The sequence below is a fragment of the Hypanus sabinus genome, chromosome 4 (genome assembly GCF_030144855.1).
Source record: "Hypanus sabinus isolate sHypSab1 chromosome 4, sHypSab1.hap1, whole genome shotgun sequence".
Taxonomy (NCBI): domain Eukaryota; kingdom Metazoa; phylum Chordata; class Chondrichthyes; order Myliobatiformes; family Dasyatidae; genus Hypanus; species Hypanus sabinus.
Window position 1 is genome coordinate 94,545,424 of NC_082709.1, and position 17,197 is coordinate 94,562,620.

Here is a 17,197-nt window from a genome sequence, read left to right on the forward strand (position 1 = left end):
ATTATCTGGTTACTCTGAAAAGAAAATCATTCCAAGTGGTGAAATGTCCAATTACTACGAACTGACTGGGTTCAAAAGGCAACCATCGAAAGTCTTCATGTGGCTGGATTCTGAACCATAAGCAATTCACCTCTAAAAGAACTCAAGGGGAAATGAAGGTGAATACTGTCTGATCATTTAAAAGCAATGCATTCCTTTCCTGAAAACATTGGTACATTGCTCCGTGAGGGAAGATTACTCAGCAAATTGCCGCTTCATAAGATAGTCCAAAAACAGCACAAAGTACACACAAAGTACAAAGTAAGTTTATTATCATCATGTTCTATCCTAAGACTCATTTTCTTCCAGGTATTCACAGTAGATACAAAGGAAAACAATAGAAGCAATGAATAACTATACAAAACCAAAGAGCAAAAGAAGCAAACTGTGCAAATAGTTATCATTATTTTTATTATTATTCTTTTTTCTAAGTAATAAATAATATATAGAAGATGAGTTGCAGAGTCCTTGAAAATGGGTCCGTAGATTGTGGAATTAGTTCAGTATTGAGGTGAGCCTGATGGTTGAAGGTTAATAACTGTTCCTGAACCTGCTGGTATGGGACCTAACGCTTTCCCAATGGCAGGAGGATATATGCGGAGCTTTTAACATTTTAAACATCCAATGATATTTCATGCACAAAACTGACAATAAAATAAATAAATTGACAAATTGTTCAGAGGCCTAAGTTTTAAAGAATGGTTTAAAAGGAAGAAGCAGATTCAGGAACAGGTGGAACAGCTAAAAGTATCCAAGAGAGACAGAATCAAAGAATTGATGAAGGTTGTAAAGGTTGTGAGAGAAGTAGCATTTGGAAAAAAAGATTAAAACTAAAACATAAGCACTAGCAAATAACTTGGGATAAAAACCTACAGAAGTGGTGAGTAAGCAAGCTCTGGATACAGGAAGCAGAGCCTGTGTTAAATTCTAGCTAATGATGGGAAGGAAGATGGGAATTTGAGCAATGAAGCATTGAAATATAAACTAGCAAAAGCATGGGTAAAGAATTCAACAGCAGGTGACATCAGACCACTGTTTCCTGTAAGCAGAGTGGATGTGTGGCCGTGCAGTAACCAAAATATTCCTGCACATGTAGTTTTTGTTGCTACACAGCTGGAATTTTGAAATTATGCTAATATTGTAAAATCTATGTTAATATAATTGTGAACTACCATGTAATTAATGAATATAATCCATAAATTTTCTAAATAATAAAAGTACTACAACATTTTACAGCTGCAACACATTTACAATGTCAGTGTTTCAAGTTACAACACTGTTACAAATTGTAAAAAAACACAAAATGGAAGTCAGTAGTTCATTGTAAATAAACTGCTAGCCCGCTGAATGTCAACACTAAGTTTAAAAGTTTATGAAATGTGAGTTTTTTGTTGCACTGTATTTTATTATACCTTTCAATTAAAATCAAAAGTATGTGATTTTTCAATTTTCATTCTAAATATTCATAATATTTATAATTTACCTCATGCCCCATGCTGCATAGAACGTCGCATACCATTTATGAAAGAAGGCTCCAAGTCAAGGGTGTACAGCGCAGGCCGACGATCAAGCATACTTTCTTCGACCAATGATTGGTGTGTAAAGGCCGACCTGGATGGTTAAGGTAGTTTCCCAGAGCAGATAGCTTTCACCACATTGCATCCAGAGATAATCGTATGGTCTGACACCAGAAGAGAAGTGGTTATTGGTGAACTCACAGTCCCCTAGGAAGACAACATCGACGAAGCCCATGAGCGCAAGTTAACCAAGTATGCAGAATTAAGATCAGAGTGCAGAGACAGAGGGTGGAAGGCCTCATGCTATCCATTCGAAATAGGTTGTCGTGGTTTTATTGCGTTCACTTTCCAGGAGTGGCTGCATAACCTTGGCTTCACAAGACGAGAGATCAAGTCAACCAGCAGGACTGTAGCTGAGGCAGCAGAGACAGGATCATCTTGGGTGTGGACCAAGTACGTCCAGAGGGGCAGATAGTCGGACAGTGTATCCATCTTTTGCAAACCCTTCAGAAGTTGCACAGACACCTGAAGAGTAGACTATCTGTTGGATGGAAGTGACCAACAACTCTGATAGAGGCAGATGCCACGTTTTTAAGCTCACCAGTGGGAGAGGGTGCTTTAGCACTGCTGGCCCACCACCTTGAGGGAGTCTTGATCCTGAAGATAGGTGGCAGATCAACTGATGATCCCACTGGTGATAGCACAGGACAATTAACATCTTAGTCCAAGTGTATTTTCAATTCTTATGCATATTACAAAAACAAACTTTAAAGTGCCATGTGGTTTTCAGGTCGTATAAAATCATCCCCTCCTCAAAGCAATGGTTGTCTGGCTAGCAGTAAAAAAAATAGAGTGAAAGTTGGGTCAGATTATGTCACAAATGGATGATGGAAGAAGGTAGTGTCAGTGATGCAACAGATGCAAGATATGAAGCTTAACTCAGGGTCAAATCTATTTTGGGAACAGACGTTCTTAAGTAATAAGAGCTTAACTTGAACCTTTGTCATGGCTTTAAGGTTGCTTTTACATTCTGATGACATTTTCATTTTAAATTTAAGAAACCCTGGAATTAAAAAAAAGAGTCCAAGTCCACATCAACCACATATCTGATATAGACCATAAGATAGGAATAGAATTAGACCATTCAGCCCATTGAGTCTACTCTGCCATTCCATCATGGCTGACTTATTCTCAAAGCCCATTCTCTCTCCTTCGCCTTGTAATCTTTTGATGCCCTTAATAATCAAGAACTTACCAACTTCCACTTTAAATACAAGGGGTGATTGATAAGTTTGTGGCCTAAGGTAGAAGGAGTCAATTTTAGAAAACCTAGCACATTTATTTTTCAACATAGTCCCCCTCCTACACTTACACACTTAGTCTAGCTGTCCTGGAGCATACGGATCTTGGACCTCCAGAAAGTGTCAACTGCATGGGTGGTTGATAAGTTCGTGGCCTAAGGTAGAAGGCAATGAAGGATCTTGTTACATGCACATGCAGTTCAACTCGTTGAGTGATTATGCATAAAGTTTGAAGTTAATAACTCATCGGGGTGATTGATAAGTTCACGGCCTAAGGTAGAAGGATATGAGTTATTAATTTCAAACTTTCTGCATACTCACTCACAGAGTTGACCTGTGTGTGCATGCAACAAGAACTGTATAACTTATCTCCTTCTACCTTAGGCCACGAACTTATCAACCACCCATGCAGTTGACACTTTCTGGAGGTCCAAGATCTGTATGCTCCACAACTGCTGGATTAAGTGTGTAAATGTAAGAGGGGACTATGTTGAAAAATAAATGTGCTATGTTTTCTAAAATTGACTCCTTCACCTCAGGCCACAAACTTATCAATCACCCCTCGTATATTGGGTGTCTTGTCATCCACAGCTGTCTGTGGCAATGAATTCCACAGTTCACCACCATTTGGTAAAAGAAGTTCCTCCTTATCTCTGTTTTGAAGGGATGTCTTTCCATTCTGAGGCAGTTCCCTCTGGTCCTGGACTCACCCACTATAGGAAACATACACTCCACATCCACTCTATCTAGATCCTTCAATATTCTCTAGGATACAGTGAGATCCCTCCTCATTCTTCTAAACCAAAGTGAGTACGGGCCTAGAGCTATCAGAAATTCCCGTTCACTCCTGAGATCATTCTTGTGAACCTCTTCTGGATCCATAGATATTTATCAATTGCAAAGAACCATCAAGCATTCTCATACCTACTGTATGGCAGAATTGCTCCTACATCTTTTTTAAACTGAGAGAGAAAAGAAACATCGGCTTACCTCTCCTGGACACAAGTTCACAACATATGGTCTGGCTCTGCGAAATCTAGGGAAGTGCTTCAAATCAGGGTTGACCACATTCACACTGCTAAATACACTAGATTCTTCATAAGGAATTCTGGTGGGATAGAGGAAGCAAGTGTCCTCTGGAGGGAATAGATGCCACCTTTTCCTGAAAGCATATGTTTAAAAATTCTTTAATTACTTTTACAGCTATACATTATGCACATATAAAAAAGTAATTTTTCTTAAACTTAATAAATGAATGTGTAAGATCCGTGCATATTCACAATCTGGAAACAAACTTCCTACAAAGACAGGGACACAGATGCTGAGAGAAACCATGCATGACATCAGTCCCCAGGACAATTGATCTTTGAATCATGTCAGAGTGACATTGGCACTACTCTTTGAGAGGAAATGGAATGACAACTTGGGAGAAGGGTAGGCTTTGGAAGGTACATTCAAAGGTGCAGCATTCAATCATTATCTTCAAACCCATATATTTAATGTGACTTTTCTTTGCTACATTTCAGATACTAACATCTAAAAACTTTAGTGCTAACAACTGCCTTGCCAGTTCTGCACAGAGTGTGACATAACAGAGAGATACAGCACAGAAACAGGCCCACACACAGAATAATGGAGGAACTCAGCAGGCCAGGCCAGGCTCTTTCTATAGGAAAGAGCACCTTCGATGTTTCAGTCCTGCTGTAGCGTCTTGGCCCGAAACATTGATTGTACCCGTTTCCATAGATGCTGCCTGGCTTGCTGAGTTCCTCCAGCATTTTGTGTGTGTTGCTTGTGAAACATCCTGGTTTCCTTGGCTGCATAAGTCTAGGGAAGACAATCTCCGGCCCCACCAAATTTGTGAGGTTGAGGCGCGAGTCCACCATGAAACCCTCTGTTTGTGTGGATGCTGTGTAATTCGCTACCCTGTTACAAATTAATGGCACATAATAACAGATAGTACATCACATACAATTAAAAGATTTATCATTCTAATCCTTAATTTGACTAAAGGATTAGTAATGAAAAGAACAAAAAAAAGGGTGCATTTTAATGAAACAGTCTAATGTGCATAGGCTGGAGCTCAGTTTCCCCAAGTCACCAATCCTCAATCGATCTCATCCCAGCCTTTGTCGATTCACGGTCCTGTACTGAGTCGAATCCTACAACCTTTTCTCTGTGTCTTCCTCTTCCTCTCCCCTCAAACAAAAGCCCCAAGCCCAAACTTAGTGTCCCTCACCAGAAGAACCTCCCCTTCAATTCAACCATCCTAAATGGATGGCAGATATTTCTCCTCATGTCTCATCTTCAGCAATAACCCAAACATAAGCTGAAAACAGGCAGCTGTCACAGAACAGCACAAAATACAATACATACAGTATAACAGAAAAAATATGAACCAGGGCATTACACTTGGATTTCCAGCATCTGTAGATTTTTTCTTGTTTGTGATAGACACAGGCCCTTTAGCTCACTCAAGAACCAACTTTATTCATTTCTTCTCCATGGATTGTCACCTTGTTGCGGTGGAGAAGCTTGTGTGGTCCTGAGATCCCCAGAGCGATACTGTCTGGAGCTATGCTCCTGGTAGGGTCACCCATGGCGGTAAGGTCGAGGGTGAGGTCCCTGACAAAGAACAATCCAACCAAGACCTCATTGGTGGAACAGGCGGACTAAGTTACTTCAAACTCAATGGCTGTGAAGGCGGGTGAAGGCTGCAACAAATCCATCAGCTCCAATCGTCATGGTTTCCATGTCATTGGAATCAGTTAGTTGATTTGTGAAGTATTGTGTGCTTCTTGGCTGCAACTTCAAGTACATGTTAAACAAATACACGCACAGGCGTCCCTGCACTGTGGGCCACTTCTTCAAGCCTTTCGGTGATCGGAGGAGGGCAAAGGGAGCAGGACAGCATGATAGCTGGAAGCTCCTAGTCAAGAACTGGCACAAAAGTGGTGCATACTTGATTCAGTCGTTCAGCTTTTGGACAAAAGCAGGAAAGTTATTCGGCAGCAGTATTCACACCTGAGCAGCCCTATTTAGGATCCACTCTGCTCACCCTGAACTGGGAAGGGGCTAAAAAAGGTGCCCTAAGAAAGTCTGTTTCACCCCATCCTGTCCGGAAAGCCATGTCTAGAAGGATCACCATCATACAGTCGAAAAACATCAAGAAGGTGAAACTATGAAATTTGGAACCCGAAATATATGAACTCTGATGGATAACCCAAACGCAGACCGACCAGAGAGGAGAACTGCCTTTGTTGCCCGGGAACTCCAAAAATTCAACTTTGACATTGTTTCTCTGAGTGAGACCCGTAGAGCTGGAGAAAGGCAATTAAAGGAAGAACAAGGTCAATACACCTTTTTCTGGAAAGGACTTGATCCTGAACGACTGAGGATCCATAGAGTAGGTTTTGCCATCTGAAACAGCCTACTTCAGAAGCTGACAGAGCAACCACTGGGAATCAATGAACGTCTCATGACTCTGCAAATCCAGCTCGTCAAGAACCAACACGCCACCATCATCAGCACCTATGTTCCAACTCTGGAAGCTGAAGATGAAGTAAAGATGAACTTCTACACCCAACTTGACCACGTCCTTTCCTCTGTTCCCAACAACAAGATCATTCTCTTGGGAGGCTTCAATGACAGAGTCGGGAAAGATCATAGGCTCTGGACTAGAATAATAAACAAGGAAGGAGTTGGCAAGGTCAACGCCAATGGAACACACCTCCTCACCAAATGTGCTGAACATAACCTGGTGACTACAAACACTCTATTTCGCCAGAAAAACAAACACAAAGTCTCCTGGCAGCATCCACGCTCCAAACACTGGCACCTCATCGACTACATCATCGTATGATCTCAGGACCAACATGATGTACCGATAACAAGAGCTGTTACTGGTGCCAATGAGTGCTGGACAGACCATCGACTCATCTCATCCAGCATGAGAATGAAGATTCGGCCCAAAAGGAAACACCAAAATCAGAACGCTATTAAGAAATTTAATATTGACATCATTCAAGACATCAACCATGTACAGAAGTTCCAACAAAATCTTCAAGAACAACAATCTTTAACAACAAATCCCACCATCTGTAGAACACTGGAATCAATTGAAGAATGTTATCATCACCTCCTGCAAAGAAACAATTGGGTTCAAGATGGAAAAAACATCAGGATTGGTTCGATGATAATGACAAAATACTCCAACAACTCATCGATGAAAAGAGAAAAGCTTTCATTACCTTACAAAATGACCAACAATCGGCTACCAAAAGGAAACACTATCAGGAATGCAAGGCTGAAGTCCAGAAGAGCACCCGAAACCTGAAAAACCAATGGTGGAGGAAGAAAGCTCAGGAAATCCAACAACTAGCAGACGCCAACGACACTCGAGGCTGTTTCAATGCAACTAAAGCTACTTTTGGCCCATCCACTCACGGTCAAGCCCCTCTCAAAAGCAAAGATGGTTCAACCATCCTGAAGAGCAATGTTGACATCAATTCTAGATGGAGATAGCACTTTGAAGATCTTCTAAATCAAACCATCTCAGTTGACAGGAATGTGATTAACAACATTCCAAAACAGCCCGTTGATGACTCCCTAAGCAAACTACCAACACTTAAAAAAGTCAAGGAAACCATCAAAACCTTAAAAAACAACAAGGCCGCTGGACTTGATGTAATACCAGCCGAGGTCTACAAAATTGGAGGTAACCCCCTTCATTATCAACTGCATCAACTTCTCATCAAGATCTGGAAAAATGAAGATGTACCAGCAGACTTTAGAGACTCAGAAATCGTTACCATCTACGAAAGGAAAGGCGATCGATCTGAATGCGGAAACTATCGTGGAATTTCCCTGTTAGCAACAGCAGGAAAGATCCTCACCTGCATCATGAACAACCAGCTCAAGCCTTTAGCCGAGAAGATCCTTCCAGGGACACAAGCTGGTTTTAGACCATCATGTGGAGCAATCGACATGATCTTCACAATGCGACAACTACAAGAAAAACAACTTCAACCTTTATACATGGCATTCATTGTCCTCACCAAAGCCTCTTACTCGGTATCGAGGGAACTCCAACGGGATGTCCTATCTACCTATGGATGCCCTGAAAACTATATTCGAATCCTGAGACTCCTCCACGATGGCATGCTTGCCACAGTCATGGTCAGCAACAGTAACTGTGAACCTTTTCAAGTTAGATCAGGAGTAAAACAGGGATGCGTGATTGCCCCAACTTTGTTCACCATCTTATATGCGACAATCATCCACATTATCAAGGATGACCTACCCCCAGGAATCAAAATTGTCTACAGAACAGATGGCAGACTTTTCAATCTTGCTTGTCTCAAATCCAGAAACAAGACATCCACAAGTTCCCTCATCGAGTTCCAATACGCAGATGACAACAGTGTCGCAGCTCTTTCAGAAAACCACCTACAACAGATTCTGACTGCCTTCAACCATACTTACACAAAACTTGGACTTACCATCAATTCCAAGAAGACTCAGATCATCTACCAACCGTCACCAACTGAGACAAATTGGATAGAACCATCAATTCAACTTGGCGAAATAACACTGGAAAACGTGGACCACTTTCCGTATCTTGAAAGTCACCTCTCCTCGAATGTCGACCTTAGAGACGAGATCCAACAAGATCTTAAATGCGCTGGAACAGCTTTTGGATGTCTCTAAACAAGAGTCTTCCATGATCGTGAGATCCGAACAGACACTAAAATCTTAGTGTACAAAGCCATGGTAATCGCAACACTCCTGTATGCATCAGAAATCTGGACAACATACCGACAACATCTAAAGACACTTGAAAAGTTCGATTAATGCTGCCTTCGAAAGATCTTAAATATCAGTTGGGAAGATAGAAGAACCAATGTCAGTGTGCTAAATAAAGCAAAAGCAACAAGCATTGAAGCCTGCGTCATCAAGAATGAACTAAGATGGAGCTGTCATGTTGTTCGGATGAAAGACAAATGTCTGCCGAAACAAATCTTCTACTCCCAGCTTAAAGGAGGCAAATGTAAAAGAGACGGACAACACAAGAGATTCAAAGACGTCTTAAAAGCCAACAGAAGAAATGTAACATCGACATCAACAATTGGGAAACCAATGCCAAGGACAGGAAACTCTGACAAGCCATCATCCGAGAAGGAACAGCAACTTTCAAAGCCAACAGATGTGCAGAATTAGAAGAAAAGAGAAGAAAATGGAAAGAGAGGCAGCAACAACCAAAGTCCAATCTGCCATCTGGAACTACCTGTCCTGAATGTGAAAGAACTTTCAAAGCCGAGATTGGACTCATAAGCCGCTTCAGAGCCCATAAATAGATCAACAGAACGAAGAACATCATCCTTGACCTAAAGGGATTGCCACGACGACGACACTCGTATTCGGAATTTGCTGTGATGTGCTGGTGCAACATGAAACAAAACAACATTCAACAATTATAACCATATAACAATTACAGCACGGAAACAGACCATCTTGGCCCTTCTAGTCTGTGCTGAACGCTTACTCTCACCTAGTCCCACTGACCTGCACTCAGCCCATAACCCTCCATTCCTTTCCTGTCCATATACCTATCCAATTTTTTTTAAATGACAATATTGAACCTGCCTCTACTACTTCTACTGGAAAACTATAAGAATAAAGAGAAGGGATCTAGTGCATAATAAAAAAAATATACACCCAGTGACCACTTTATTAGGCATACCTATACACCTGTTTGTTAATGCATCCACTAATCACGTGGCAGCAACTCAAAGCATAAAAGCATGCAGACATGGTCAAAAGGTTCAGCTGTTGTTTAAACTCAATATCAGACTGAGGTAGAAATGTGATTTAGTTGACTTTAATTTAGTTGACTTTAATTGTGGAATAATTGTTGGTACCAGATGGGGTGGTTTGAGTATCTCAGAAACTGCTGATCTCCTGGGATTTTCAAGCACAACGGTCTCCAGAGTTTACAGAGAATATTGCAAAAAACAAAAAGCATCCAGTGAGTGATAATTCTGTGGGAGAAAATGCCTTGAGAGAGGTTAGAGGAGAATGGCCGGTCTGGCTCAAGCTGGCAGGAAGAGACAGAAACTCCAACAACCATCCATTACAACAGTGGTGTGCAGAGAGCATCTCTGAACGTGCAACACAAGAAACCTTAAAGTGGATGGGCTGAGTGCAGGTTGGTGGGACCAGGTGAGGGTAAGCATTCAGCACAGATTAGAAGGGCCAAGATGGCCTGTTTCCGTGCTGTAATTGTTATAGCACAACTATGAACATATATTCAGTGTCCACTTTATTAAACATGAGATGGTTAATAAAGTGACTGCTGAGTGTAAATAAACATAGAGATTAAACTATGGAATAAAATGTGCATACACACCAGGAAGTATTTACAATTTAAACAGCATTATAAAAATGGTTTAAAGTGGTTACAGTATAGTGCACTGACTGCAGCAATAGATAAAGGGGGGTGGATGGCTAACTAGAATGGTTGATTGTATTAACTGCTTGAGTTTTGTTTAATAGTCCGAGAGTGCTTTCCAGAAGGAAGCTTTCGGGAAAGGCAATTTGCTGGGTGGGTGATGTCAATAGTTAGTTTTTCCTGCCTCTTTGGTGAATTTTTACTGCATTCCCTCTATACAATGTATCTTGATCCACAATGCCACAGAGAACACACGACAGCTATGAAAGACCACAGACCATAGGATATAGGAGAAATATTGGGCCATTTGGATCATCGAGTCTGTTCTGTCATTTTATCATGGCTGATTCTTTTTTACTCTCAACCCCAATCTTCTGCCTTCCCCCATATCACCTCTTGCCCTGACCAACATGAACCTTTGCCTTAAGTATACACAGGAAGGAGAGAATGAACAACTAAAAGATCCAGCCACTAACCATAGCTACCTCTTCCTGTTGCCCACACTGCACCAGTATATGTGGATCCTGGATCAGCCTTTGCAGCCACCAACAGATAACACTTAGGAGAATCTAGTACTTGACTCCGTGATTGCACTAGTTATGGCAAGGAGATTAAACCTGTGCACAGTACTCCAGGTGTAGTTTAACCTATTTAATTGTTAGAATAGATTTGCACATTTGTACCCAAATCCTCCAGCACTAGAGGCACATGCTTTACCAACCATCTGCTATACCTACAAGTTAGCTTTCAATAATATTACACCCTCAGTCTTTTGAAAGAAGTCAACTTTTCTTTTTTTTTTCTCCCACAGTGAATAGCCTCACAATTTTTCACACATTATGTGGTGGCTGTTCTCCACTCACTCAGCCTATCTCATCACTACTTAGATTTTCAGTTAATTTTATGTCATCAGCAAACCTTGAAACAATACTAATAGTCCCCTTGGCCAAATCATCAATGTAATCTTTGAAGAACTGAGCTCCAAGTGGTAGATCTGAAAATGATCCATATGTTCTTCCTGTTTTTTTCCGCTTACTGTCAATTCATAGGACTATATTGCCCCCATGTGCTCTAAACTATTCACCAACTTGCTGTGTGAGATCCTTCTGAAAGCTTTTTGATAATCCAAATGCACATTTATAGGTTTTCCATTATCTATTCGACTAAGTACACCCTCAGAGAATACCACTAGATTAATCAGCATGATCATTTATTTGTAAGCAGCTACTATCTCCACAGATGGCTCTTGCAAAACCCTGGGATGAAAATTGTTAGGCTGTGTGATTTATCAGGTTTTAAGGTCCAGTTGCTCTGGTGATACTTCTTTTCTCATACTAAATGTATTTTATTTTCTCCCTTGCATTGAACTCCTGATTTTCCAGTATTTCTGGCAGCTGAAGACAGGCACAACATATCTGCACCATTTCCTTATTCCCTGTTATAAACTCCATCTCAATCTGTGAGGCTGCACTCTCATCTTTTCCTTTATACATATTACAGAGATTTTTAGATGCTTTGTTTTGTTCTTGCTAGTTTACTCTGTATTCTATTTTCCCTTTCTTTATCAATTCCGAGGTAAACATAAGAGATTCTACAGATGCTGGAAATCCAGAGTAGCATACACACAATGCTAGTGGAACTCAGTAGGTCAGGCAGCAGCTACAGAAAAGAGTAAACAGCCGATGTTTTGTGCTGAGATCTTCTTCAGGACTGAGAATGAAAGGGGAAGATGTCAGAATAGAAAGGTAGGGGATGCGACAGAGGCTAGATAGAAGGTGATCAGTGAAGCCAGGTGGGAAAAGTCAAGGGCTGAAGAAGAACGAACCTGTTAGGAGAGGAGAGTGGAAAATAGGAGAAAGGGAAGCATGAGAGGATCCAGGGAAAGTAACAGACAGGTGAGAAGAAGTGAAAGGTTAGAGTGGGGAATGGTGAGGGGGTAGAATTTAGGTCTCCAGAAGGCAAAATTGATATTCATGCCATTAGAATGGAGGGTACCCAGATGGAATATGGCATGCTCCTCCACCCTCATCTTGGAATGTGAATGGGAGTCAAAATACAAATGTTTGGCCACTGGGAAGTCTCATTTGTGGCAGATGGTGTGGATGTGCTTGACGAAGCGGTCCCCCAATTTGTGATGGGTCTCACCAATGTAGAGGGAGCTACATCAGGAGCACTGGATACAGTAAACACCCCAGCAGATTCACAGGTGAAGTGTTGCCTCACCCGGAAGGACTGTTTGGGTCCCTGAATAGAGGTGAGGGGGGAGGTATATGGGCAGGGGTACTACTTAGGCCGTTTGCAGGGACAAGTGCCTGTTGGTAGCTTAGTGGGGAAGAATGAAAGGACAAGGGAATAGCAGAAGGAATGATCCCTGTGGAAAGCGGGGTACGGGGGAGGTAAAGATATGTTTAGTGTGGAATCCCTTTGGAGATAGCGGAAGTTGCAGAGGACAATGTGATAAATATGGAGGATGACAGGGGTAGGTAAGGAAGGCAGGAAGATGGGGTGAGTGCAGATGTACAGGAAATGGAGGAGATGTAGGTGAGGACAGCATCGATAGTATGCTGTGTTAATCCTTGAAGAAAATAAAGATATTAGGAAGAGAGATTCTCTGGTTACTGAAGTAAGATATTTCTATTCCTGTGGTTGGGCCAGTTTTGCCTAGTTTTGGGTAGGGTTGAATTACTGGTGTTAAGTCTGCAAGGCTTATGAAAACACAATACTGATGGAGGGAAATCCTGTTCTTTAAAGGAGAAGGATATCTCTGATGTCCTGGAAATGAAAGCCACGTCCTGGGAAGAGTTGTAGTGGAGGTGAAGAAACTGAGAAAAGAGAATAGCAGGCGATAAGGTGGGAAGAGGTATAGTCAAGATAATGTTAGGTTTATAAAAGATGTCGATTAACAGTCTCCAGAGAGGTTGAGAAAGGGGAGGGAGATGTACTTGGTCCATCTCTGACATCTCCCTCCCCTTTCTCAATCTCTCTGTCTCCATCTCTGGAAACAAACTGTCAGCTGACAACCTAACTTTAATTCCTTGGTTGTCCATGGTTGGCCACTTTCCCTGTTGTGACTTTGTGCATTAATGAAATGTATTTGCAACAAACCATGCATTATTTCTTTAATTGCCATTGCTTAGCTTTAAAATCTTTCTCAGGTAATTTGCCCTTCATACTTTCGCAATTTCCTTTGTATAGTCAGAAATTCCTGGCTTTAGATTGAACTGCACCACTTTTAAAGTTAATTTAAACATTTTTCATATTATATTCATTTTTTCTTGGGGCTCCTTCAAGATTAATTAACCCTTTATTGCTGCACTGTACTAAGTTAAAAAAGCCTATTTCTTAATTTCACATACTGATATAAAAATCTTGCATAGATTAACCTATACACCTTTAGAATGTGAGAGGAAACCAGAGCACACAGAGGAACCCGCATAGTAATGGAGAGAACACACAAACTCCTTACAGACAGCAGCGGGAAATAAACCCTTGTCACTACTGCTGAAAAATGATATGTTAACCGCTACCATGCCACTACTCTTCCCTCTGGTGCCCTTCCTCCTTCACTTTCTTCATGATCCACTGTCCTCGCCTTATCAAATTTTTCTGATCAGGTTTCTTCCTGTTGGATTACTTTTTTCACTATCACCTGCCATTTTCTTACTTCACCCCCCCCCCCCCCCCCCCGCAACCTGGTTTCACCTAACAGCTTGTACTCTTCCACCTCCTTCTCACTTCTTATTCAGGCATTTTCCCCCTTCCTTTACAGTCCAAAAGAAAGTTCTTGGCCCAAAATGTAGACTGTTTATTCATTTCCATAGACGCTGCCTGATCTGCTGAAATCCTCCAGCATTTTGTGTGTGTTGCTTTGGATTTCCAGCATCTGCAGACTTTCTTGTGTTTTCATAAGCCTTGCAGACTTAACACCACTAATTCAACCCCACCCAAAACTAGGCAAAACTGGCCCAACTACTGGAATAGAAATATCTTACTTCAGTAACCAGAGAATCTCTCTTCCTAATACCTCTATTTTCTTCAAGGATTAACACAGTAATTGTAATCAATAATATTAATGGATTGTACTTTCTTGAATACGTAAAGATTAATGGGTGGCCTAATTAAGCTGTTTTACTGCAGATGGAGCAAGTCCATCCCCTGAGATGATAGATTTCAGAACAAGGAAGCATAATGTGAAATTAGAGCAATTGATCAGGAGTGATTTCAAGAGGCATTTCTTCAGATAAAGCACAGTGCAAGTCCAGAACATTCACTTCAATAATCAGCCAAGCCTGGAGATGACAAGGAAGTTATGTAGTTCAGAATTTAGACTTGTGTGGAACTAGCACCGAAAGATTTGGTACCAAGATGGCTGAAGAAAATTATGATGAACATGATGCATAACATAGCTGCATTGTGCGTAATGTAACCACTGCCATTGCAAGGTACAGAGGTGGCGTGGTAGTGCAGCAGTTAGCACATCACTTTACAGCACTAATGATCAATTCCTGCTGCTGTCTGTAATTGCCACGTGGGTTTCCACCAGGCATTCAAGCTTCCTCCCACATCCAAAAGACGTATGGGTTAGAATAAGTTGTGGGGATGCTATGTTGGCACCAGAGCGTGGTTACCCAGCAAATCGTCGCTCATTTGACTTGATGCAAATAGCATACTACACTGTACGTTCCTGTGACTGTTAGACACATGGGTTATGACCAAGGAAAAAATGGCTGGAATCACTTAGCACTTTGGCGCTAGGGTGTTTATTAGGTGTGTCAAAATTAAACTTACAAAAATTAGTGAAAATAGTGAAAAGAAAAATGCCAAAACTTACATAATAAAATTTATAATAAAGTTATAGAATTAGACATTGCTTCATACAATTCTTAAAAACATGATCAATGTGTGCTTGCAGCTCCTGAAGATGTGTGACAGCTTACTGGTAAATCATAAGGCAAGAGATTTGATTAAAAATATTAGTTATAACATCTTTCATGAAGCAAACTGTGGTGAATTAGCACCACAGTCAGTGAGGAGGCTGGTTCGGGGAATGAGCTGCGCTGGGGCATTCCGAGGCACAACATGTTCAAGCTGGGAAAGCAGACAGAGTTCATATCACTGCCGGAGATGGAGTAAGCCATTTGAAGGAGTCAGAGTTTCCATGCCCATCCTCCTAACCCGGTGCGAGGTTAGATCACTCCAAGTGCCGAGCCAATTTGGTGAGATCGAGAATGGCAAGGTGGCCCAGGCTCAGGGTGCTTAGATCCGGGTCTTGGAACTTGGCACTACTCAGTTTTTGGATAACTTAAATGCCAACACAGATAGACAGGAAATCCAAATGTCAGGTACAGAGGCAAGAGTCAGGCTGATTTCGCTCACTCTCACTCTCCAGCAAATGTTTATTCCTTTCTCTTAGATGCCAAGGCTGTGAATTGATCTGGCTGCTCTGCATTTCTGCCCTGCTAGTGTGAAAACTGGGGACTGAGGCCTAACAAGCTGCTCTGGGACTCAGTCTTGTTCAGGATGCTGTTGGTTTGCTTCTATTGCTAGCAGAATGAATTTTCACTCTCTTTCTCTGTGCAGTGGATTTTCATCTTCTTTAATATTATTTGAGCTTCTTGCTTTGTGGCTGCTTATAAGCAGGCAAATTTTGAGGTGTATAATTGATACATTCTTTGATAATAAATGTGATTTGAATCAGAAATATCTGTTTAGCCTGAATTATGGCAATATTGCATCCATTTCTGGGGTCTTGGCACCTGTCAAGCAATTCAATTCCTGATTTTTGTGGAACCAATGTTTACACCAGCCATTAATCCATGGCAAAATTCAAAAATTTCAAAATGATGTTGGTGTGTATTTGTTTATTATTTTCATAAATGAGCTGCTGGAAGGAACAGGATGCAAGGCTTCCAAATTTACTAAACACATGAAGTCAAGTTGAAGGGCAGGTTGTGATATGGATACTGCAATTTTGATATTAATAAATCGAGTGTGCAAAAGACTGGCAAATGGAGTTTAACATAGGGAGGTGAGAGATCTTGGACTTCGGTAAGAGACATTACAGATTATCTAAATAAGAGAGAAACTGAAAATGAGTGAAGTACAAAGGGGTCTAGATATCCTAATGCACAATTCACAGAAAGTTAGCAAGCAATGCCAACAAGTAGTTAAAAAAGACAAACTGCATTTGGCCTTCATTGCAAAGGGTTGGAGTTTAAAAATTATAATTATACAGGGTGTTCGTGAGGCTTCACCTGAAATACTGTGCACAGTTTTGGTCCCCTTACATACATAGAAGTAGAGTAACATTACAGGCACCACAAAGGAGATTCACCAGACTAATTCCTGGGATGAGAGCATATAGAAACAAAGGAAACCTACAGCACAATACAGGCCCTTCGGCCCACAATGCTGTGCCGAACATCCGAGCATTTAGAAATTACCTCGGATTATCCATAACCCTAGCTACTTTTCATGTATCCTACCAAAAGGTACTACAATCTAGATTAGTATACCTTTCTGTTGAGGAAGGGTGACTTTTTTCCCAAAGATATAATAAGGTGTGATCTTATTCCAATAACTAAGATCTGAAGTGGGCTTGACAGGGTAGATGCTAGGATGTTAGTGGGAGGGGCTCAGCAAGGGACATAACTACAAGGGACCAGTAATTTAACTGTCAATGTACACAACATCCTCTGCCCTAATCATCTTCATTACTTCTGCTAGAACCTCAATCTGATGTGTGAGTCAAGATCTTCCCCACATAATGCCATATCGACTACCCCTAATAAGTCAATATTTTTTTAAATGCAATTAAATCCTGTTCCTAAAAAATTTCTCCAGTAATTTCCCTACCACTAATTAAAAGCTCATTGGCCTATGATTTCCTG

The 17,197-nt window shown here is 41.2% G+C and overlaps 1 protein-coding gene across 4 annotated transcripts in view; it reads right to left on the reverse strand.

The window, feature by feature from the left end:
* Nucleotides 1–17,197, reverse strand: part of hspbap1 (hspb associated protein 1) — a 328,857-nt gene that overhangs the window by 148,783 nt on the left and 162,877 nt on the right. For all 4 annotated transcript variants that reach the window (XM_059967685.1, XM_059967684.1, XM_059967683.1 and 1 more), the window contains one exon: nucleotides 3,848–4,019. In XM_059967685.1, the coding sequence (XP_059823668.1) occupies nucleotides 3,848–4,019 (172 nt within the window). The remainder of the gene's footprint in view (nucleotides 1–3,847; nucleotides 4,020–17,197) is intronic.